The sequence below is a fragment of the Periplaneta americana genome, chromosome 15, assembly GCF_040183065.1.
Source record: "Periplaneta americana isolate PAMFEO1 chromosome 15, P.americana_PAMFEO1_priV1, whole genome shotgun sequence".
Classification (NCBI taxonomy): Eukaryota; Metazoa; Arthropoda; class Insecta; order Blattodea; family Blattidae; genus Periplaneta; species Periplaneta americana.
This window is the reverse complement of record NC_091131.1, coordinates 142,329,352-142,354,389: the sequence shown is the minus strand read 5'-3', so window position 1 is coordinate 142,354,389 and position 25,038 is coordinate 142,329,352. Positions and strand designations below refer to the sequence as shown.

Below are 25,038 nucleotides of genomic sequence, written 5' to 3'. Positions count from 1 at the left end.
CGTCACATTCTATTTGTCTGTATTTTAATACTAAAATTGAGTACTGAAGTACCGTATTTATTTACTACCTAAGAGATGAAGTAACACAATCGTACGTACACTAATTTCATAGGAGTGGTATGGCAAATGTTTTGTCTAAAATTAAGGAAGGTAGACGTGCTAAATTAAAATCACAATATAAATTCGTTTTTATTGAACCTCAAAATAGCTTCCATCCTAAACTTAAAATGTTGATGCAAACAGATTAACACGTAAAATTCTCTTCACATTAAAATAACACAGTTTTGTAATTATTTCCGCAACATATTATGCAACAAGAAGTAAATGGAACTTATGGACACATTACACTAAATAAAACTTAGCAATGATACGCAATAAAGTTATAATATAATATTTCACTGAGCTCCATACACTGAAATAGAAAACCGGAACATACATTACGGCCTGGTCTAGATTGAAAAGGCATTGACTGTGCCGTATTTCGCTTTGTTGTGAAAAGTTGTGTAAACTGTGAAATGTAATAACTGTAAATGGCTAAAATACAATAATTTGAATAATAATATGGGACAAGGAGACGTTTTGGTACTATAAAAAATATTGTAAGAAAAAGAGGTTAGAGTAATCCTTCTTCCGAAAGATCCAGGAAGGTGAGTTTATAAAATATAATATATACTTTATGAAAATAATATATAAACCTTATGTATTTCACATTTTAATAGTGGAAGGAAGGTGTAAATTTTTTCAGAAGAATACGATATCGAAAGTACAATACATTTTATCGTCTGCTGGGGAAAGGGTCTGTGATGAGGCGATAGTAGCGATCCTGGTGGTGAGCAACTATCTGTGTTTGCATATTTAGTAAGTATTGAGCTTTGTGACTGTATATATTAGACTGTGTTTTAGCTATGGGTCATTCCACTAAAATATCAACCTCCATGTCCATTTTCGAAACTATCCAAACTGCATCAGGTGATATATGTATGAAATCCTCAAACTCTCTACTTTTCGGTTATGAAAACTGTTTTTGCATGGAGAAATGGATATTGAACTAAATTTGAAGAACTGTAGTGGAAATAATTAATATTGCAAAGTTGACAAAAATGCATTAAGTTTAACTGATCACATAATACTTAAGAATTATGATTTAATAACGGACCCAAGTTCACAAGGAACTTTAAAACTTTCCTTGTCATTAGAGTGCCTGTTTGATTAGAAAATCTTATGGACTGCAATTTCAATTGTCGATATCTAAAAGTTACTCTACTATGCCCTGTTCGGAACAAAAACAAAACTGACGTTTTTTCTCTACAAAAAGTTAACCGCGATCTCCCCCCCCCCCCCATTTAGGGCACTTTTTGTGAATTGAAAGTGTGTCATGTCTGGAACGAAAATTCTGCATTGATTTTCGAGACAGAGTAATTGCGACGTACTTACGTATTTAAATGAAGTAATATATATAGGATCATGTTAAATCTGCAATAATTCACTTCTCACCTTTTCTTATCTACCACTAGTTCATTCAAGGTACACATTGTTCATGTAAATAAGGCAGGATCAATAGTTGATTGGGTTGTTTCCAGCATGTCATTATCGAAATCAATAAAGAAATCCAAAGAAACTTGCAATAAAAGAGAAATGGAAGGAGAAATACTTTCTTACAATTTGGAATTTCTTGTTAGAGAAATTTTGTTGTGAGTTAATTATACATCCATCACGAATAATGCATAATATTTAAACTGAGTATCAAATAACAAAAAGAAATCAAATTAATGAAAAATGGAAAAGAAACAAACCGATATATGATACACGGAAATAAATGAAACTGATCTTTACCGTAGTTTAGTCTACTGTCCGTCTCTGAGCACTGAAATGTTGAAAATTTTTTAGTGTAAATATAGCTTAGTCCATGTCGATACAGATGTTAATTCGGAAGAATTGATATTTAAAGATGAAAAACAGTAAAGGCAGCAAGAAACGGTACCTTAAATGAGATCGTAGACATATTGGAAAACGTTGCTGCCCAAGGTCATCCATCATTCATTCGTTTTTGACAAAGCAACAGTTGTTACATTTAAGGAAAATTTGTAATTGTGCTGATGGTGAAAACGTGGTAATACAGATAGATTTCGCGGAAAACTACACAGTCTAATACCAAGATGAGGTACACAGTGCACATTTGTGTCAGGATAAAATTTCAATTTTCACAGCTGTATTGTGGCTAAATGATAGAAAGTGAATTATGCCAATGTCGGATTATTTATCTCATAACAAGCTTGCAGTATCTTTGTTCATTGACTAAACATCACATACTTTTAATTCAAAGTAATAGAGAAACATTAACACATTTCATTTCTTCATAGATGGAGCTGCCTCACAATTCAAACAGTAGTTCAATTTTATGTACAAGTATTTGAGAACCATAAACTGTAGGCACATTGTTAAATGGAGCTTATTCAGTGGCCATTCATTGCAAGGTGCTGTAGACAGTGTGAGGGGAATGGTGAAGAGGTTTACAAACAACTACTGTTGCTCTGAACAAGCATGTGCTAGACTTACGTCATCAGAAATTAAAGGGATAAATATTTGCTTATCACCGAGAAAGAGGTCAAAGGTAATGTAACTGACATCGCTAGGAAGAAGTCAAAGGTAATGCAACTAACATCTCTTAGTTCACTGTGGGAAAATGTGAGACAAATACGAATGAATACCTTTGATACATGAAAATTTACATTATATTGAGCCTATAGGAATAGGTCATAGGATAAGGCGTTGTACTATATAAACATATTTCTCAATGCAAATACATTAATATCTGGCATTTGAAGTCAAACTAGAAAACATTTACAAAAGGAAGCCTTCAATGCTTGGACTAGTCTTCAGCATAAAGGAAAAGGAGTATCATTTTTCCACGATGAATCAAAAGTAAATTCTTGGATGAGTAACAGAAAAGGATTATCGTCATCAGAATGGACCACTGCCATTTAAATGTCATGCAATACTGCAGCACTGAGATCAGTACCAGGGAAAACAATAACTTCACAACAGTGTAGAACAAGATGTGAGAAGACAGACTCTTGGTCATGTGCTAGGATTATGTTCTAAAGGAGATTTATTGCGCAATGTACGTCATCATAGTGTTCGCTCTTATATTGCCTCACATTTAAGGAAAAATAAAAATCTTTAACTACATGAAGTACATTGTATATCTGAGGATGGCAGTAACAGACGAGCAGATATAAGTGCTCTTAATAGACAAGACGAAAAAGGCAGTAATATTGGATCCAACTGCATGGTTCGATAAGGATGTATCTCAAGCCTTAGCGGTTGATCAAGAAAAACAAGTCATTTACTGCCCATGTGTTCCTCTTGAGTGAGAGATATAATGCAATTGATTACACATGGGAGGTGAGGGGTTTGCTTTTTGGTGCCCATGGATCGGCATATAAATACATACTACTAACATCTTAAAGCAATATGATATGACATCCCAAGATATTAAACATATTTGTTTAAATATCTTAAAGAAATCCACAGGTATTTTCCATAAACATTTATACAATGTTTAAATTTCTAACTTTCTAAATTATATATTGCACTTGATTACTACTTAATATACTGATATATTTATTTCTCTCTATTTCATATATGTGTTTTTCTGAAATTGTTTTCCGGACCTATATGGTCATCTGTTATGGCAGGCGGATGTATTAATAAATAAGTAGGTTAATATGTGAGGCAGAAAGCAAAAAGGGACCTTTTGCCGGAAAAGTAAAAATTTCAATACATTTTTCAGAATTCAATGCTGAATTAGAAATAACAAACTCTCAATCTTAAATTTTCGACAAGAGGTCCCTTTTCACTTTCAGTCTCACATATTTGAAAAATGAACTTAAAACAAGTCTCGTTATATTTTAAATAAAATAAGTCATAACACTTCCAGTGAATTCGTAGTACTGAAATTTGAGAATAATACAGTATACAAATTACTATATGACAGTCGAGCTATTGAAAGTAATTAAAGTCCATAAGTCAATTTTGTATTTGAAGTGCCTAATTTGTTAACAAAAGTGTTTTTTAAAATTGTACACACCTAAGTCAGGTTTTTCACATTGTTAGTGCAATCTTAATGTCTTGTAATATCTGCAGTGCTTGGGAAAAGTGACATAAGTCAGTTTCCAAAAACCTTTTTTGATAATTTATTGACAACTTACACTGGTTTATGTCGTTTTGATATTTTTTCTGTATGAATTATTGTAATGGGAGAAATACTTATGTATTTTTTTCCAAGTGAGCACATGTTCCAAAGTTGTCAAAAAATTATCAAAAAAGGTTTGTGGAAACTGACTTATGTCACTTTTACCGAGCACTGCAGATATTATAACATCATATTATGAAATATACTTCCTTACTTACTGGCTTTTAAGGAACCCAGAGGTTCATTGCCGCCCTCACATAAGCCCGCCATTGGTCCCTATCCTGAGCAAGAATAATCCATCATATCCCACCTCCCTCAAATCCATTTTAATATTATCTTCCCATCTACGTCTCGGCCTCCCCAAAAGTCTTTTCCCCTCTGGCCTCCCAACTAACACTCTATATGCATTTCTGGATTCGCCCATATGTGCTATATGCCCTGCCCATCTCAAACGTCTGGATTTAATGTTCCTAATTATGTCAGGTGAAGGATGCAATGCGTGAAGTTCTGCGTTGTGTAACTTTCTCCATTCTCCTGTAACTTCATTTCTCTTAGCCCCAAATATTTTCCTAAGAACCTTATTCTCAAAAACCCTCAATCTCTGTTTCTCTCTCAAAGTGAGAGTCCAAGTTTCACAGCCATACAGAACAACCAGTAATATAACTGTTTTATAAATTCTAACTTTCAGATTTTTTGACAGCAGACTAGATGACAAAAGCTTCTGAACCGAATAATAACAGGCATTTCCCATATTTATTCTATGTTTAATTTCCTTTATATTTGTTACTGTTGCTCCAAGATATTTGAACTTTTCCACCTCTTCGAAGGATAAATCTCCAACTTTTATAATTCCATTTCGTACAATATTCTGATCAAGCGACATAATCATATACTTAGTCTTTTCGGGATTTACTTCCAACCCTTGCTTCAAGTAGAATTTCCGCGTTTTCCCTAATCGTTTGTGGATTTTCTCCTAACATATTCACGTCATCTGCATAGACAAGCAGCTGATGTAACCCGTTCAACTCCAAACCCTGTCTATTATCCTGAACTTTCCTAATGGCATATTCTAGAGAGAAGTTAAAAAGTAAAGGTGATAGTGCATCTCCCTGCTTTAGCCCGCAGTGAATTGGAAAAGCATCGGATAGAAACTGGCCTATACGGACTCTGCTGTAAGTTTCACTAAGACACATTTTAATTAATCGAACTAGTTTCTTGGGAATACCAAATTCAATAAGAATATCATATAAAACTTCTCTCTTAACTGAGTCACATGCTTTTTTGAAATCTATGAATAACTGATGTACAGTTGTCAAAAAAAAAAAAAGTGGCCGCACTCATGAACAGCGAATATTTTCAAAGTCCACTTAGGGTCGTGGCGATGTTACACGATGCATGTGCTTGTACAAGCAGTTCCGGAACTATGAAAGTGTTCCATATCTGCGCCTCGTAGACCAGTGGTAGAGTGTTTGTTTAATGACTCAAAGGTTGTGGGTTCGGGCCTTCTTCAAGTTTTCATTTTATTTTTTAATCGTTCTTTAGCGATGTAAATTATATTCAAATTATCATTTATATCCAGTTACCGTTCTTTATGGATATCACGTTATTTATATTTTGTTATCGTTCTTTAGAGACATGAATAAAATTCAAGTCATCATTTGTATTCTATTATCATTTTATAACGATATGAATAATAATTATTACTATTGTATCTCCAATGGGGGTTAGCCCTATTTTACATATGTATGTTAGGGCTATAGTTTTGTACACAAAAAAGATAAGCATAAAGAGAAATAAAAATAAAATTAAATTAGCTTAGGCAACGTAAACAAAACATAAACAATCCATAAATTAGGCACTGCGATTGCAAAACAAATATCAGGTATCAATTTGAAACAAACAAAAAAAGTAACACTTCTATAACACACATATGCAGCTTTTCGTACCATACATAATAAATTAATACACAATAGTCACACAAACACAATCAAACTATAATTACGACATTGCGACGACATCAAGCATCCCATAACTGACTCACATACATAACAAATCAAGCATCCGTTACAACACATACACTTCAACATAGTAACCACACTTTTAAAAGTTACAAATTTGGCTCCAAGAAGAATAAATAGGACACTGTTACTAATCACTATTCTTCTACAATTTCTTAAATACATCTGTAATAAATCTCTGAAATTCCGATATGAATAATATTCACGTTTTTTATATTCTGTTATCGTTCTTCAGCGATATAAATAATATTCAAGTTATCATTTATATTCTGTTTTTTTTCATTAGCATTATAAAATAATATTCAAGTTATTTATATTGTTATTGTTCTTTCGCAATATAAATAATCTGTATTTTATGTAAGTAATTATTATAACACAAATAACCATTTTCTTTGTAAAATAGGTTATTTTATTTAGATAATTAAATACGTATTATATAATATCTTATATTAATTAAACAAACCAATATTTATAATTTATATTCTGTTATCGTTCTTTAGTGATACTGTATAAATAATATTAAAGTTATTTATATTGTAATCGTTCTTTAGCGATATAAATAACATAAATTTAATATTAGGTTTGGAAAAATCCAGTTACATAATACTGGTATTAGTTTTTCTTTTTGTATTATTACATTATACTATCTTGAACCACAATAAAATGAAAAGGAGTAACGAGGAATTGAACCTGAGACGTTGACATTAAATTCCGACGTTCGTCCGCTGAGCTACGAGGGCAAAAGTGTGGAAACATTTTCGGAAAAATTGGCCCAATCACACTCCAAGATTTTCTGATGATTCGTAGAAGCTAGTCCAGGATGCGGGGGGCAAAGGCTAATTGAGATTTCCCGGTCTCTGATAGGGTCAAACATCCTGATAGAATTAATATTTAACCCTTGCCGTGACTTTCAGTGAAGTCCGGAGGGCCCAATTAGTCAAATTCACTCTCCTCATCTCCACGCTTGGGCCCCCTAGAATTTAATAAGATGCGAAAGAGATAGTGGTGTGCGGAAAGGAACGGGATGTTACCGCATTTAGACCTATCCTTCCCAAGAAAAACTGCAAACATGAACAAAGGAAGCTTTTATTAGAAGAAGAAGGATCTTCTGCGGACCTCTGGAAAAAGAACTAAGGAAGAGACTAGTGAAGTGCTTTGTGTGGAGTGTGGCATTGTATGGGGAAGGAACATGGACATTACGACGAAAAGAAGAGAAATGAATTGAAGCATTTGAAATGTGGATGTGGAGAAGAACGGTGTGTGTGAAGTGGACAGACAGAATAAGAAATAAAATTGTGTTTGAAAAAGTGAGTGAAGAAAGAATGATGCTGAAACTGATTAGAAAGAGAAAAGAATAATAGACGACATTAGGATATGTGGGTCATATGCAGAGACTAAGAGGAAGGCAGAAAATAGGAAAGATTGGATTGCTGGGTTTGCAATGAAAGACCTGCCCATGGGCAGAACACTTATGTATGTATGTTCAGAATGCCTGGAATATCGTGTCTAAGAACAGTCGCTATTTGCAAAGACTAGTCAATTCCATGCCCACTAGACTGCAAGATGATCGAGATAAGAGGAAGATAGAGTAAATATTGAATTGTGGCTTTTTGTTTTGTTTTTTGAACGCTTAATTGTTTGAATGTTTTAAGGCCGACGCCAGGTAAATTTGTTTTGTTTATGCCACAAAAGACATTTTTATTGAGAATAAAATTTTTTTTCTTTCCATTTGCAGCCACAATATCATAATGATAAAGTCATGGCATAATGTATTAATTACTAAAATAATGGTAAAAGAGAAAGGAGCTTTTATGTATAGTTTGTCTCTCTCAAAAACAGAACAAAAAAGAACATAAAAAGCACGAGGTTGTAGGTGAACGCAGGACCTCATGAATAAGAGGCCTGAACGCTACCATTACGCTACCGAATAACACACAGAATACTTCAATTATAACTGTAGATATCAGGCAACGTGGTCCAACAACACATAACATCGCCTGTCTCCGAATTGTAGCGAAGATACCCGAAGGGAACTTTGTTTCAGGAGAGTGGCCACTTTTTCTTTTGACAGCTGTACTGTACCCTTATACTCCCAATTTTTCTCCAATATCTGTCGAATACAAAAAAATAAGAAATATAAATATACAATTTTATAACTTTTATAAGGGCATTTTCAGATGTCATATCCGGAACAAATTTCTTCCATCATGTCTGTAACGCACATTTCATTTATTTTCTGGCGAAGTTTTCTTGGTATAAAGTTCCGAAAAGTGTTAAAATAAATCTTGAAAAATCTTTAAAAATTTGCAGAGATTTAGGTTTTTCAAATGTGTCTGAAATGCATCATGTCCAGAACGAAAGTTTGACCCAAAATTTTTGTCGCTACCTGATCATAAAACTATTTTTTTTCTCTATCGAAAGAGGGCAGATTCAAGAATATCTGTCATGTTTTTTCCCCTAAAAATATCACAGGAATAAACGTAATTAACAAGTTGAACTTGAAAAATGTAGTCCCAGAGTCAAGTCCAGAACGATGGAATACCCATATAGCAAATTTAAAATTTGTGTTTATAAACGGAATTATAACTCATTCCACCACACAGCACTGCTGCAGTAGTGTATCAATATAGTGAAACAAAAATATTGCTATCAGTAGAGTAGCGTCAAGGGGAACTTTGAGACTGAGTCTACTGAAAAGAGTCTATCGACCGAAAATATATATATATATATATATATTTTTTTTATCCAATGCCACCAGGTTGTCTTTTCGACATTTCTGGTCTTCTCTCCTGGCCATGGCTTAGTTGTAACCCACTTCAGAGGTTGGGGCGCCTGGAAGGCGGAGTTACATTACCCCGATGATGTGATAGGATGATTATGATAATGTGGTGCCAGGGAGGTCTTAAATCTAAGCTTAACCTAAATTCCAGACCATGGACGAACACAGGAATAATCCCCTTTAAGGAAAAATTCCGTGCTCTAACCGGGAATCGAACCCGGGACCTCATGAACTATAGCCAGAAGCTCTGACCATTAGACCATGAGGCTGGTAATTTTCAAAATATACTATCGTGCAAAAAAATACTGTTCAATACACGTTTGTAAAGTGCATTACAAAAACTCGAAAATTGATTAATTAATTATCAGGATAAGGTTGTCATTTATTCAGCTGCTAGAGCGATGATAAAATAAATATAAGAATGAAGTAACTGGCAAAAACATAAGAACAATAAAAGAATACTGAAAAAGAAAAGAATGATAAGCAAATAAAAACTAAAAATAGTAAAAACAATACTCGATCCACTAACCTCATGATTAATAGTCTAATCCAGTGGTATTCAATCTATGGTAGGCGTATGTGGGGGTTGTCTTATATAAATAAATAAATAAACTACGATAGTGTCCAACTCATGTGCTATGTAATTAGGCAGACTTGAAATTATTTGATGTGGCAGTACAGTTGAGTAAAGACTGGACTCTTCCTAGTCTCATTCAAGTGTGAGTTATATAGCTTTTCGCACTGAATTTTGACCTGCCCCCTGAAGGAAGACAGGTTTATTTATTTTGCATAAAGGGCATAAGATGCAGCGTCTGAGATTAGATTCTGTTTTTGAGGGTTTAGTCTTTAACTACCTGCTCTCTTGAAGTGACAATGGGAGTGGGAAATGGTCGGCTGAATATGCCAATATTCCTCACTCACTGTTCACTGACCAAGCTTAGTAGTGCTTGGACTGTTTCGTGTGTTGTTCGTATGTGTGGTCGTTTGCAGTGGCATAAGTGTTAAAATATTATGATTTTAATTGTTTTGAAAGTATGGACGATTCTATCGATTTGGTCGACTATTTATTAAAAATGTCGGTTTCGACACTGTCTTACGAAAGAAAGTGCGAATTAAAAAGTAAAAGACCAAACTCCTGAACTTGACATTATCTTGCATGAGAAGAGACAAAAGTGAACATTTCAAACATCATGGTATGACAAATTTAATTGTTTAACCGGCAGTCATACCCAAAATAAGTTGTATTGGTTTGTATGTCTATTGTTTGGGGGAGAAAGAGAGTGGAGTGAAGAAGGAATACCAAGTGTAAAGAATATTTAAAGGAAAGCATGCAAACATGAAGCGTCTAAAAGACATATTCATAATAGGAAATTGTTTCAACTACTGGAGAGGGGCACACGAATTGAACATGTTTTATCTGAAGCTGCAAGTTTGTCTGCCATTAAACACAATGAAAAAGTGTCTGCTAATCGCAAAATATTAGGTCGTCTTGTTCAAGCTGTAGCTTTCTTAGGAAAACAAGAACTAGCTTTCAGGGGACACAGAGAAAGGTCAGAGTCAAACAATAAGGGCAATTTTTTTAGAACTGTTAGACTATACTGCACAGGAAGAACAATTTATGAAGGACCACTTTTCTTCTTCTCCTTGTTTCAAAGGCACTTTGCCAGACATCCAAAATGAACTGATTGAGATTATCACGTCAGTTCTAAATGAACAGATTCAGAGAGAAATTAAAGAAGCTTGCTTTGTATATGTACAAGCGGACAAAACATGGAATGTCTCATGCAAGAGTCTGCTAAGAATCATATGCTGATAGCTGACAGAGTAGAGGAGAGGTTTATAGGTTTTTTTTTTATGTATCTACAGGTAAAACTGCTAAATGTCTGTCTGAAATAATTTTAAATGTTTTGAAAAACTGGGACATTAATTCGAAATTGGTCAGTCAAACATGGTGCTGTGGTAATGGCTGCCGAGAAGAGAGGGATGCAAGGGCTGATTAAGCAAGTCTGTCTGAATGCTCTCTTCCTACACTGTTACGGACATCAATTAAATCTTGTATTATTGCATGGCTCTCAGACCATTAAGGATGTGCATATTCATTTATTACCTTGTGGCATTTCATAGCTTCTTCAACAAATCATCTAAACGTACGACTCTTTTAACAGAAAAGGGTTTCAGGGTGCCTCATGCAAATACAACACGTTGGTATTTTCATTCAAGAGCTGTGTCGACAATAACAACATTTATGAAGAATTACATGACATTCAAAGCAATTATTGATAATCTGGATAGTCAGTGGGATCCAGAGTCATTCGTCAGAAGGTTCACTCGCTGTTCAACATTGGATAAAGTGAGAAATGAAGAAATAAGAAGAAAAATGGAATACAAAGATTATATAGTGGACTATATCTGTAGCAAACAGTTAATCTGGTACAGTCATGTTCTGAGAATGGAGGAGGAGAGATTGCAAGACAGATGTTGGAATAAATCCCTCAAGGCAAGTGGAAGACCTCGGACTACAAGGATGGAGGAGACTGATAAAAAAATGCAATGGAAAGGATTGGCAGAAGCATAATAGCAAAATGGAGAAGAAAATTGTTTGACACAGACAGATGCTTATAGACTGTTAACCTGTATATAGCCTACAGCATTTATAATCTGCATAGTTAAATAGTTAATTAAATTAATTACTAACAGTTTTGTATTAATTTTTATTGTATACCTACTAAGTCTATTACATAAAATATTGAAAATAAGCTTCACATGTGTCATGCTATCATGCCCTGCTTTTCATTTCTTTCATTTGATAATCTTAGTCCTGGATGAATTGTGACGTAGATATGTTGTTGTTGTTGTTTTCTAATGCCAGGCGTTTGACAATAAAGTCATTTGACCTCTTGCACTCCAATATTTTTCAAAGATATTATCACGACCAGCCACTGAAGCACAGATTTTGAGGTGTTCCGAATCCATTTCTTGGTTTGAGTTGCACAATGGGCAGTTAGGGGACTGATATATTCCAATTCTATGCAGGTGTTTGGCCAAACAATCATGGCCTGTTGCCAATCTAAATGCAGCTACAGACGATTTTCGTGGTAAATCGGGAATCAACTGTGGATTTTGATGCAGAGAGTTCCATTTTTTTCCCATGGGATTGTGTTATCAAATTTTGTTTGTTGAAGTCTAAGTACGTAGATTTAATAAATCTTTTCACAGAGTAATATGTAGATTTAGTAACAGGTCTGTAAGTAGCAGTGCTGCCCTTCTTTGCTAAAGCATCCGTATTCTCGTTTCCCAGGATTCCACAGTGGGATGGTATCCATTGGAATACAATTATTTTATTGAGTGATAATAATTGAGAGAGCATTTTAGTTATTTCTGCTGTTTGAGATGAAGGTGTGTGTTTAGAGACTATTGATAGAATAGCTGCTTTGGAGTCTGACAATATAACTGCATTTTTAAATTTACTGATGTGGCATAGAAGATTCCTGAGACTTTCCCTTATTGCAATGATTTCACCATCAAAACTTGTTGTTCCATGCCCAAGAGATCTATAAAGTGAGAAGAGACAGCACGTAACACCTGCACCGGCACCTTGTTCTCTGGAGATCAAGGATCCGTCAGTGTATAAACGAAGCCAGTTTTGTGGAGGGTATCTAATATTAATTGTCTCTAAAGACAATTGTTTTAGTATTTCAGTGTTTACTTCTGATTTCAGTATTTCTTCTCTTAAATTTAGATTATATTCCATATTTAATAGAGTTAAAGGGTTTGGTTTAATTTGTAGGTTTTCTTTTAAATTCGGGATATTGATTTTCTGTTTTAATTCTTGAACAATGGATATGAAACTTTTGAGTTTTCAATCTACAGAGAGGACTGTATGAATGCCAATTGTTTCCTGGTAATCTAATAAGTTTTTCATATTGAATCAGTGCTTTTTCTTCTATTGTCATTTTGATGCTGTTAATATTAGTGAGGAATCTCATAGAATCTATTGGAGTTGTTTTGATTCCACCAGTAATGAGTCTGAGAGCTTGGTTTTGAACATATTCTATTTCGTTTATGAAAGGTGAAGTAATTAAAATTTCTCCGCAGTATGTCAGCACTGGCTGTATAAACATTTTGTATGTAGTGTTCAAAGTATTCCTAGAGCATCCCCATTTCTTTTCTGCTAGTCTTTTTAGAAGGGAGAATCTTTTACGAGCTTTTTCAGAAATGTATTTCAAATGGTTGCTCCATGTTAACTTAATATCGAAAATAACTCCAAGATATTTGGATTCATAAGTCCTAGGAAGGTGTTGGCCATTGTATTGGATACTGAATTCTCTTTCTTTTTTACCAAGTGAAAATATTTGGTAGTTACTTTTGCTTAAACTGAGTGTCATCAAATTTGATGTATTCCATTCATGTAGTTGATTTAGAGCTTTAAGAGCAGAATTTTGAATTGCATCTCTATGTCTGTAAGATCCGGAAGTCCACAAAACTATATCATCTGCAAATAGTGCTGTTTTCATGTTTGATTCCTCTAATAGGGAGGGTAAGTCATTTATATAAATATTGAATAAAGTTGTGCTGAGGACAGCGCCCTGAGCTAGACCTCGATATGTTTGTCTGTAACTAGAAAGTGAGTTATTGAATTTAGTGGCAATGAATCGTTGACTAAGGAATTCTGATATCCATCTGAACATACTGCTGGAGATACCTAATTTCTGGAGTTTTAGTAATAATTTATTTCTCCAAACAGAGTCATATGCTAGCTGAAAGTCAATAAATATTGCCAAGGTATCTTCTTTCTTGTTAAAACTGTCTTTTTATTTCTTGGCCGAGAAGTATGACTTGTTCATTGGTAGAGTGTAGTAGAGTGACGTAGATATAGAAAATTTACAAGGGCACATGGACAGACATACAGCATGCAAAGCGAAAATATTTTTTCGTTATTAGGGATGTTGAAAACCACAATACTTAATCTCTACAGCCCATATGAGAAATAAAAAAATTAGTATCTGTAGCTGAATATATACTAACTTACCCAAGTCTTCACACACCCCTGTCACAGTACCATAGATTTCAAAGCCAGAAAGACTCAAATAGTGAGTCTGTCCAGATGCATTTTTTCCTGTCTGCTGCAAGCGAATATGGCGCCATCCTTGTGTTTCTTCTGCTGAAGGTTCAAGTGGCCAAGACGACGTACTGCCTGGTTCATTTAAAGAACCGTCATCCACATGTGTGTACAGAGTGGTCCAATTCAAGCCATCCTTTGAAACCTAGACAGAAACAAACCAAATACCCACTCTTTACCAAGGACCATAGTGTACACTAATTTCTTAATGCACTATATATCACTATATCACTGTAATATACATAATGCATACATTACTGAGAACAATTTTTTTTTTCCAATGAAGAACATATTGACATATAGCTATTTTCGCCTTTGCCTACTTTTTGACGACCTCTTATGACAGTGCAAGAGATATGCGTTAATAATACCCACCTCTTATGACAGAGAAAGAGGTGGGTTATTTGTACGTGGTAAACAATGTAGTTTTGAAGAGAAAGCAAATATTAACGACAAATAAATAATTATACTTCTATTTCCTATGTATTCCTATGTCGAAAGTGTGAAAAATTTGTAGTTATTAAAAAAATTATATAACTCTCTCTCCTTCATCCTCCCTTTTTTTTTTCTCTCTTGCCCATCATAATTCCATGCCTGCATACACACATACATATATGCACATGCACCCATTATTATTAAATTAAACCATAAACACTGCACAGTGTTGTTCCTCCAACACACCTCACATACTTTAATGAACTTAAGCTAAGTTTTATGGAAACTGTTAGTATGAGTTCAGATTCAATGTATATACATGAAATATTTATGAATCTACGGGTAGGTTACCTTAAATTTGTATGAAGTTCTACATGTTCAATGAATGACTTAATTATTGTATTTGACACTGCACATTAAAAGTAAAGCCAAAACAAAATCAAAACAAACACGATTCAACCCAACCTATTTTTAATGAGAACTGTGTAAACTATTACACTCTAATGTATCAGACTCTGCAATTAATGTTATACATTACTTCTATACCTTTTGCTGATTGAGAACGATTGGTGTGACACTAGTTAGCAGTCCGTAATGGATGACAAACAAATGCAGAATTAAGATAAGAAGCTTATACACTAAATTAAAAAGACAGTTACAGAAATGAGTCTCCAGACATTGGTCTCCCCTGTTTACCTGGAAAAGCCAGTTCCTCAGTGCTGACCGACCATACCCTCTAGCATGCCTCAGTGTGTATGAGCTGGGCAGCACCCACAACCCGAGATCAATAGCGAACCATGCTCGTTTGTCATCATTTGTGTGGCAGTTGAGTGCAGATGAGTCGCGGCTTAAAATATCCTCCAGGCGTCCGTATGGTAAATTACGACCGTCTGATGATGTTACCATAACTAAACCATATTGTCCTGGATTCACCCATTCAGGCGATGTTCTGAAATAGATGACAATGTCAGAAAAGACCCAACAAATTCCATTTCCACAGTGGTGGGCTTAATGCTGAAGACTATTCAAGATATTCTTATATTTTACTGTGCAGACATTTTTTTCTTGATATTATTACAGTGAAAGCTCCATCTATTGTTCTTGTCTGTATTGATTTCTTGAATGCGTCATCCAATTTGTAGTTCCAGAAAATGATTTACATATGTAATGTTAGATTATATCACACTGATTATTCCTCACTATATTGTTTTACTGCATCAATTGTTCAGAATTCTTGGTCCGAAAACTTACCTGGAACAGTCATTTTTGAAGAAAGAAAACACTAAATAAGAAGAAGAAAATGGTGAGTAAATGGAAGATAACAACAGTGACTACAACAATAATGAAGCTAAAACATGTTTAAAATAAGCGATGCTGAAAATTTTAACTGTTATTAGAGGAGAAAAATTCGCTTCCAAACTGGGGATTGAACCCGGGTCCTTGGTTCTATGTACCAAGTGCTCTAACCACTGAGCTACGCCAAAGTTCAATCCACAGCACGGGATCAAATCCCTCTTCTCTAGTGTTTTTCCCTTTGTGGCCTTACTCCATGTTAAGCCAACTGCCATTATACAAGCAGCACATTGAACTGAGTGATTTGGTGGCTGGAATTACACAGTAATAAGCACTGTTGGGCGAAGAATCTACGTAAAGATTAATTGTTGGTCCTACAGAATTTATTTGTTATGGGAACAATTGTTATTTGAGGAGAAAAATTCGCTCCGGTGCCGGGAAACGAACCTGGGTCCTTGGTTCTATGTACCAAATGCTCTAACCACTGAACTATGCCGAAGTTATTAATTATTATGTACAGAGGGTGCCAAAAAAACGTATACACACTTCAAGCAAAGAAAAAAAACTATGTTAACATAACAAAGCTGAATTCACACAAACAGAAAATGATGACAACTAATCAGCTTAGACTTTTACAATTACAACAGTTGCTCAAAATGCCCACCATGGGCGTCGACACACTTCTGAGTACTTTGAACTACTGTTTGAGCAACATTTGCGAAAGTGTGCTCAGCGATTGCAGCACATGCCATTTCAATTTCTCCCCGAAGTGCTGCCAGTGTAGCTGGTTCTCTATGGTATACAACATTTTTAAGAGTCTCCCATAGGTAAAAGTCCAATGGAGTTAGATCTGGAGAACACGATGGAAACTCAATTGGACCTCTTCGTCCTATCCAGTGCCCTGGAAGATTGTCATCAAGGTATGCACGTACATCTCAGTGGTAATGTGGTAATGCACCATCCTGCTGGAAGTAAAACCACTCACAGTACTGCATTCTCCGATCAGGGTCATCTTCATTTAATGCACACAATAGTTTTGGGATGAAAACTTTCAACTTTGCTGTTTTAATAATACGACATGCACATTGCTTTGTAGATTTCTGCGGTGAGTACTCAAAACATTCCAAACCCATAGCCGAGGACATGGAGCTTGTTGATGTGCGAGGTCTCCCAGATCTGCCCTTATAAACATCGCATACAGTACCATGAGTCTCAAATTTGTCACGAATGCGTGCAATTCTTAATCACATTGGTGGTTCTGTTCTGTACTCACGTCTCCATTGCTGTTGAACTTCAATAACATTCTCAGTTCTCCAATATCACTTCAAAATTGCTTTCCGCTGTTCAAATGATCTTGGCTCCATTTTGTTGTTGTTGATTGACCTGTCATGCAGCAACGCTAGCATAATGTGAGTCTCATCTTTTACAGGATATCATACTACACATTACTGTTGTTTTTCGGTCCAACTTTGAAATATATTAAATAGTTATCTGCTGTCGAAGTGTGTATACATTTTTTCGACACCCTCTTTATTTTAATTATATATATATTAATTATTTATATACCCTAAGAACAATAAAAAAAAATTGTAGAGTATTAAAAAGAAAAACATTTTCTTAAGTAACAAAACTCATCTGTAATTTTAAACTGTCTGCTTTCATGATTTTGCACTAAATAAGTAATTTAAATTTAAATAACTAAAATCATCTCTCGCTTGACAATATGTGTCAGAGGAAGATCAGTTGTTTGTATGCATCTGAAGTCTGACTAGTGTAATATGTAGCTAGTCGGCGATGTATACAATGGAGCGGGAAAGGAATTGGTCACCCTTTCCCATTATCTCCTGGCATAGTTGCCTTATAAGTGGTGCCTTCTTGGTATCACTTGTGAGGTTCAGATCTGTCTTCGGACAGTTGACTAAACATCATCATAACCATTTCACGTATTAGACCAAAGTGTCTGTTACAATCTCTATCCAGCACTTTTTAACTAAAATATTAGCAGAAATTATACACTAAGGTAATAATAATAACAATACAAGTAAAAACAATAAATAATACTAATGCTGCAGCAGCAGCAGCAGCAATATCAAGTATATGCATACAAAATAAAAATTATGCTTCTGCTTCATGTATCTTCTATAGTCAAAGCAAAAGGTAATACTACAACTTTATGGATATAACCCACTGATCTTCAATAAATATAAGATTTTAAAATCATTAGAAAGAAGAATTGAATTAATCAAGCCTAACATTCATTCTTCTCAGTTTTCTCACCTTTCCATTCTCAATATCGTAAAGATGAAGCTTTAAAACTATATAAAATTCCAGACCACAAAAGAATGAAGTATTTACAAATAATGTACTTACTTTCCATTCGTTCCTATCCAATAAATGATTCCATTTTCATCAAAGTCATGTTGATGCCTGAATGTTAATTTCTGTCCTTCTTTTAACTTGCGAACAAAGGCAAATGTTGACCGTTCATAGTCATACCACTGTTTAGCGACCATCTTTAACAGATAGCGTTCTAACTGAATAACAGTGCTCAGAGGCTCCATCTTGAGACTGCGACCTGTTCTATCTATAAGTGAACTGTCACCAGGAGCTTTCTCCAATCTGAATCGTAAGCGTCGAGTTAAGATCTGCAATAAATATTTATTGTATTCACATTAAATAGTATTCAACTAGCGAATAAATATATTTTGCACTAACATCTAAGGCCTTCTTCACCTTCCACCTTCAGTTTAATAACACCAAAAAGTACCAACCATAAGCTCCTGAATAAATGCATATGAAATCAAGCTGAAATTCGTGCTTAACATCAGAGTTCATTAAAATTTACAAGGTTGGTCAGAAATATTATGTTAGAGACTTTAAATTTGAAGTTTGCATGTTTGTGTACAGAATTGCAAATTATTTCAACAGACAGTGGAGCTACAGTAGACAGCTAAAATTTGAGTCAATGAACAAATCTCGTTTGGAGATTATGTGTAATAATAGTAGGTGTAAAGAAAACATCCTGTTTTACTGTGAGTAAATGTTAAATTGCTTTAATAAATACTTCATGCTGCAAAAATTTGTTGGGCATACTTTCAGAGCAATACTTGTATCATGAGAAAAATCCAGGCTTTTTTAATAGTCTTCTTCTTCTTATTTTATTATTATTATTATTATTATTATTATTATTATTATTATTATTATTATTATTTAATATCACTTTAATATCATTCATACCCTCTGAGACACAGACAAGCATTCAAAAAGCAGAAAACAGGATTTTTCTTCTTTATTTGTAGTGTCTTAGAACTTATGTGCCAAAAATGGCGAATGTAAACACTAAACATATATTTACATACCAACAAATGTATATTATTATTCCCAAAGAAAATTAAGAAAGAAAAATTTGTTGTCAGAATGATTTAAATGCAGGGACTGTCAGCTGAACTGATCAATAGAGCAGTTAAATAATTATTCTTTGTTTCAATTAGCTCATCAAACATACATAATTAAGCAGTTGATTGGTTTAAAATTTATCAGTCTTACATCACCTTCCCAACATCTTTCATTCTAAACATTCCATTCAATGGTAACTCAAAAACCGTGTAGTTACCTTCACTGGGTGTAGTTATATGAGTGGTTATCATGCAGTCACACATATCTCGTACTGTTTTCAATTCATCAAATGTTACAGATCTAATCAATTAGATAAATAAAATCACAATCCCAATTTCGAATAAAGCTATGATGTGGGTTATACAGACCTTGCTACCAGACAAAACATTAACTTGTATTTTACATCATAGACCTTGCTATCAGGCAAAACATTTACTTGTATTTTACATAATTTACTTGAAAAAACGAAGAAAACAATCTCTCTTTTAAGTCTACTTCAATCTCACAGTGTTACAATAATCATCCCCTACCAACAGTGATTTCCTCGAATACTGTACTACATATTCCATATTTATTTCTTACCTGTAATCCATATCCTGAGCCAGGTGTATCATAGAGATAAACTGGGAGCTTCTCTATGGATTCTAACACAGAGACAAGCTTGTGCACCAGAATGGCGGCAGAATTCACGCATCCATTCTCACTATCCTTCTCCTGAAAAGACAGGAAAAGTGTACTACATGTTCTAGTGAATTTCATAACTGACATTCTGTTACTGTAAGAAGTTCATAAAGCTTATACTCCCAAAGTATGTCATTTTCATTATTCATGTCTCTCCTGTAACATCCCAACAAATCTCTATCCTTTGATCTCATTGCTGGTGTAGCATAGACTAGTCTCCTATGGCACACCCTGGGTAATGACTCTGTTGGTAAATTGATCTGCACAATGACAAACAGTCAAGTACCAGTCATTATTTAAAAAAAGAACATAGTGTCTATGAATACAAGCACTTACTATAAAAAGGCGTAATTTCAAAGTGGCAGACTTTAAGTGCAGCATAATAGTGTCAGAAGAAAAAAGAATCATAGAATTGTTATTTTGAGTACCGTTTTATATGGGAAATAGTGGATTATTGAAAAATACGATACAGCCGTATTACACCCGACTGATGACAAAACAAACATGATTACGATGACATAATATAATACTCCTGCCAACAAGACAGTATGGGAGAGATAATGGCCGGAACATTACATTACGCCACCAATGCCCATCTTTATTTAGACATTAGTCAGGTGAAATACAACTGTGTCTTATTCTTCACTACAAGTGAACAATAATACAGGAGAAATATCACTAACCTTGTCACATACCTCGGCCTCAGGTCACTTAACTATCCCCTCAACTAACCCACTAACCTTGTCACATACCTCGGCCTCAGGTCACCTAACTATCCCCTCAATTAACCCACTAACCTTGTCACATACTTCGGCCTAATGTCACTTAACTATCCCCTCAACTAACCCATTAATCTTGTCACATACCTATGTCACTTAACTATTCCCTCAACTAACCCACTAACCTTGTCACATATCTAGGCTTAATGCCACTGAACTATCCTCTCAACTAACCCACTAACATTTTCACATGTCACTTAAAGGGGAACTGAACGCAATTTTTTACTGTATCTTGAAATGAAATATGATTCACACTGAGTGCAGTGTTGAAAACCGTTCGTCTTTATTTCCACCCATTCTCATTCTGTGAGCAATTTAAATTCGAATGTTGATAGGCTGTGATGTCACGAGGCTAACAGCACGCTGCGCATCTAACAGTTTCAGCTCGACTTGCTTCTCAGTCACACGTGTCAGTCGTGCAATATTGTTATATCACAAAGCACCTGTATGAGGCCTGGCAGTTTGTGTTGTATTTCCTTGTATTGTTTATTGTGTAGTTAGTGTAAGTGAAGATGCCTGCATGCAGTGCTTACAGTTGTTCAAATAATTCTGGTGTACATATAAGTGTTACTATACATTCCCTGATAAAGACAAGAACACTAGTTTGTATAACAAATGGGTTGCTAGCATGAAGCACAAAAATTTTGTGCCAACAAAGAAAATTATAGAGTTTGTGGAATTCATTTCAAAGATAGTGATTTTAATGAATCGGATATTTTAAAAAGAAGAATAATGAGGGATGGAAAATTCAGGGTCCTAGACTAAAAGACACTGCAGTATCTTCAAAGTTCTTAGGAGGAAGTGAAGAAATTTCTTCTCCCAGGAAAAGGAAGTCTAATTTCCTTAAAAGGAAAGTAGTATTGGAATTAATTGACAGTTCAATAATTGATTCCGAACAAGAAATAGAAGTTACACTAGTTTCTGAATGTATGCATGTGGAGTTGAAGATTGACGCAGAAATACAGTGCGAGATAGGCACAGAAATTTATAGAGCTGCAAAATGGTAACTACATGAACTACAGTTCCGAGTGATGAGGATGAATCCTCGGCTAAGAAGGAAGAAGATTATGACCCCAACCCCTGATGAAATCACTAGTGAAGGAGAAAAAGATGGCATAGAAAATACTAATGTGTCCGAAAAATATTCTTTTGTGTTTGTCTGTGTAAGTGCCCTTCTTACACTGTTCAGTATGTGTCATACATGTGGTGCTCCAGTTACTGAAAAGAAATGTAAGACGAGAGGAGTTATGTTATGCATTAATACTCACTGTGTGAATGGACATACATACGAGTGGTCTTCTGGAAGTGAAAGTGGAAGTTTAAAAAGTATGTTTGCATAGCCTCAGGAATGTATCTTTGTGGATTAACATTTAATTATTTATCAGCATTCTCAAATGGAATTGAACTATTCTTTTTTTCTGAAACGTACTTCTATAGGCTTATAAAGAAATTTGTATCACCTTCTGTACACAAAATTTGGTTAAAAGAAAAAGAGGCTAACTATGTAGATGCTGTGAGCGATTTAAATTTACATCTATGTGGAGATGGGAAGTACAACTCTCCTGGTTTTTCTGCCCAGTACGTCGCGTATTCCATAATGAATTTAGCAACGAATAAAATATTAGATTTTGTAACTGTACAAAGAGGAACTGTAGCTGGTGACACTGAAAGAGATGCTTGTGAAAAAATATTAAACACTATGGTGAGAAACTCCCTATTAAATTGTTTCTAACAGACAGGCACACTGGCATTAGGCCTTTAATGAAAAACAAATTTTCACACATGCACCACGAATTTGATGTTTGGCACCTTGCTAAATCTCTAATGAAAAAGATTAACAATGTGCCGAAATCCACCGTCTTTCATGAATGGAAACAATCAATTTATAATCATTTATGGTGGGAATCATCTACATGTGAGAATGACAGTGTACTGCTAAAGGAGAAATTTACCTCAATTCTGAATCACATTATTAACATCCAAAATTAGGAAGGTAATGAGAAATTCCATTCATGTGCTCATGACGTGCTAAATACTGAACAAATTAAAGCAACCAATTGGCTCACTTAGCATTCCAAAGCCCACCATGACTTACATAACATCATTATGATGTAGATCATCCCATATTATTTGCAGATGACACAAGTATAGTAATTACAGCCAATAAGTCCACCACATTCCAATCTTCAACAGAGGAAATTCTCTTCAATATATGTGACTGGTTCTCAGTCAATAAATTAGTATTAAACTGTGACAAAACTAACATAATTCAATTTAAATCCTGTCCAAATTCAACCTCGCAAATTTCTAGTGCAATAATTAACAATGGATCCCTATTCGAAACAACAACAACCAAATTTCTTGGCTTAAAAATCGATAATGTGTTAAATTGGAAAAATCATATTAAAGAAATTACCCCCAAACTAAATTCGGCTTGTTTTGCTATTAGATCTATGCAAAAGATAGTAAATATTAATATCTTAAAAACAATATACTTTGCATACTTTCACTCGGTAATGAGTTTTGGAATAATATTCTGGGGAAATTCCACAGATAGTAACAGTATATTCCTATTACAAAAACGAGTAATTAGAATAATAGTAGGTGCCAAATCTAGGGAATCTTGTAGGACTATTTTCAAAAAACTACAAATAATGCCCATGGCTTGTCAGTATATCTTTTCATTAATAATCTTCCTCTTATGTAATCGTGAAAACTTTGTAACTAATTCAACAGTTCATAGCATAAATACACATAAAAAATGACTTTCATACTCCATTGGCAAGTCTATCATGCTATCAAAAAGGAGTCTGTTATATGGCAGTAAAAATTTTTAAAGCCTCCCTATCGATATAAAAAATGAAACTCAAAACATAAAATTATTTAGGGTCAAATTAAAGAAGTACCTAATTTCTCACGCCTTCTATTCTGTAGGTGAATTCATGACATTCAATTACGCTTCATGAAATTGATATTAAAACTTTGTGTTGTACTAGTAGACTATATTGTAAATCTCTTCTGTATATATTTCATCTAGACTATGATTATAAATTAAGACTTTATAATAGTATTAAGTTTTTTGACTTGTTCCATATTCTAGCAGTGAAGCAATTTATGAATAAAATGGAATGTTAATAAATACAATACAATACAATACCAGATTCTGAAATGACATTATGCATCTCAATCACCAAAGCAAAGAAGTTGTGGGCGGTTCAGGGCAATTTTGTAAATCATTTGGAGATTGGGTTTATAAGAGAAGGTACGAGAAGAAAACATTTGAGTGGAGCCAAAATCTTGTAAGGTGAATGACATTAATGAACATAGACTTCTGAAGTATGTAATACCAGATGTTAGTGATCGGAATGACATACCCTGCAATATGGGTTCACTCCACAAAGCCAAACCCACAACAGTAGAAATTAGAGACAGGCACTTTTCTCGGATTGGATTAACTGTGTGAATAAAGAGTGCAACAGTAAAACTAATGTCTTGTGTTGAGGCAAGTTACGGTAGAAGTGGAGTGTAATTACAACAATGCATACATGTTCTTGACCTCAAGTGAAACGGCTTACTCCAACTTCTGCTTGCAGTAACTGTGTGACATCACGACCTTGGAGCTCGCTCTGATACAATATGCTACAACTCACAAACAATAAGTTGGATCGAGTTTTAGTTTTCGTCATTATAATGCACAATCAGACCTCTTACTCATTTTTAAATGAAAAAAAAAAAAAAAAAATGTAATTTTTAGTTCAGTTCCTCTTTAACTATTTCCTCAACTAACCCACTAGCCTTGTCACATACCTCGGCCTCACGTCGCTTAACCATCTTCTCAATTAACCCACTAATCTTGTCACATACCTTGGCTTAATGTTACGTAACTATCCTCTCAACTAACCCACTAATCTTGACACATACCTTGGTCTCACGACACTTAACCATCTTCTCAACTAATCCACTAACCTTTTCACATACCTCGGCCTAATGTCACTTAACTATTCCCTCAACTAACCCACCAGCCTTGTCACATACCTGGGCCTCAGGCCACTTAACTATCCCCTCAACTAATGCACTAACCTTGTCACATACATGTCACTTAACTACTCCCTGAACTAACCCGCTAACACTGTCACATACTACATATGTAGGCCTCATGTTAATTATCTCCTCAACTAACGCACTAACCTTGTCACCTCGGCCTCATGTCACTGAACTATCCCCTCAACTAACCCACTAACATTGTCACATACCTCAGCCTCATGTCACTTAACTATCCACTCAACTAACCCACTAACTTTGTCACATACCACGACCTCACACTGCTTAACTATCTCCTCAAT

The 25,038-nt window shown here is 34.8% G+C and overlaps 1 protein-coding gene across 19 annotated transcripts in view; it reads right to left on the bottom strand.

Moving 5' to 3' along the window:
* The window catches only part of Ufd4 (ubiquitin fusion-degradation 4-like), a 465,356-nt gene that overhangs the window by 145,631 nt on the left and 294,687 nt on the right, over window positions 1–25,038 (bottom strand). For all 19 annotated transcript variants that reach the window (XM_069848281.1, XM_069848285.1, XM_069848292.1 and 16 more), the window contains 4 exons: window positions 19,818–19,949; window positions 18,210–18,484; window positions 15,243–15,495; window positions 14,022–14,256 (listed from right to left, as the gene is read on the bottom strand). In XM_069848281.1, coding sequence (XP_069704382.1) covers window positions 14,022–14,256; window positions 15,243–15,495; window positions 18,210–18,484; window positions 19,818–19,949 — 895 coding nt within the window. The remainder of the gene's footprint in view (window positions 1–14,021; window positions 14,257–15,242; window positions 15,496–18,209; window positions 18,485–19,817; window positions 19,950–25,038) is intronic.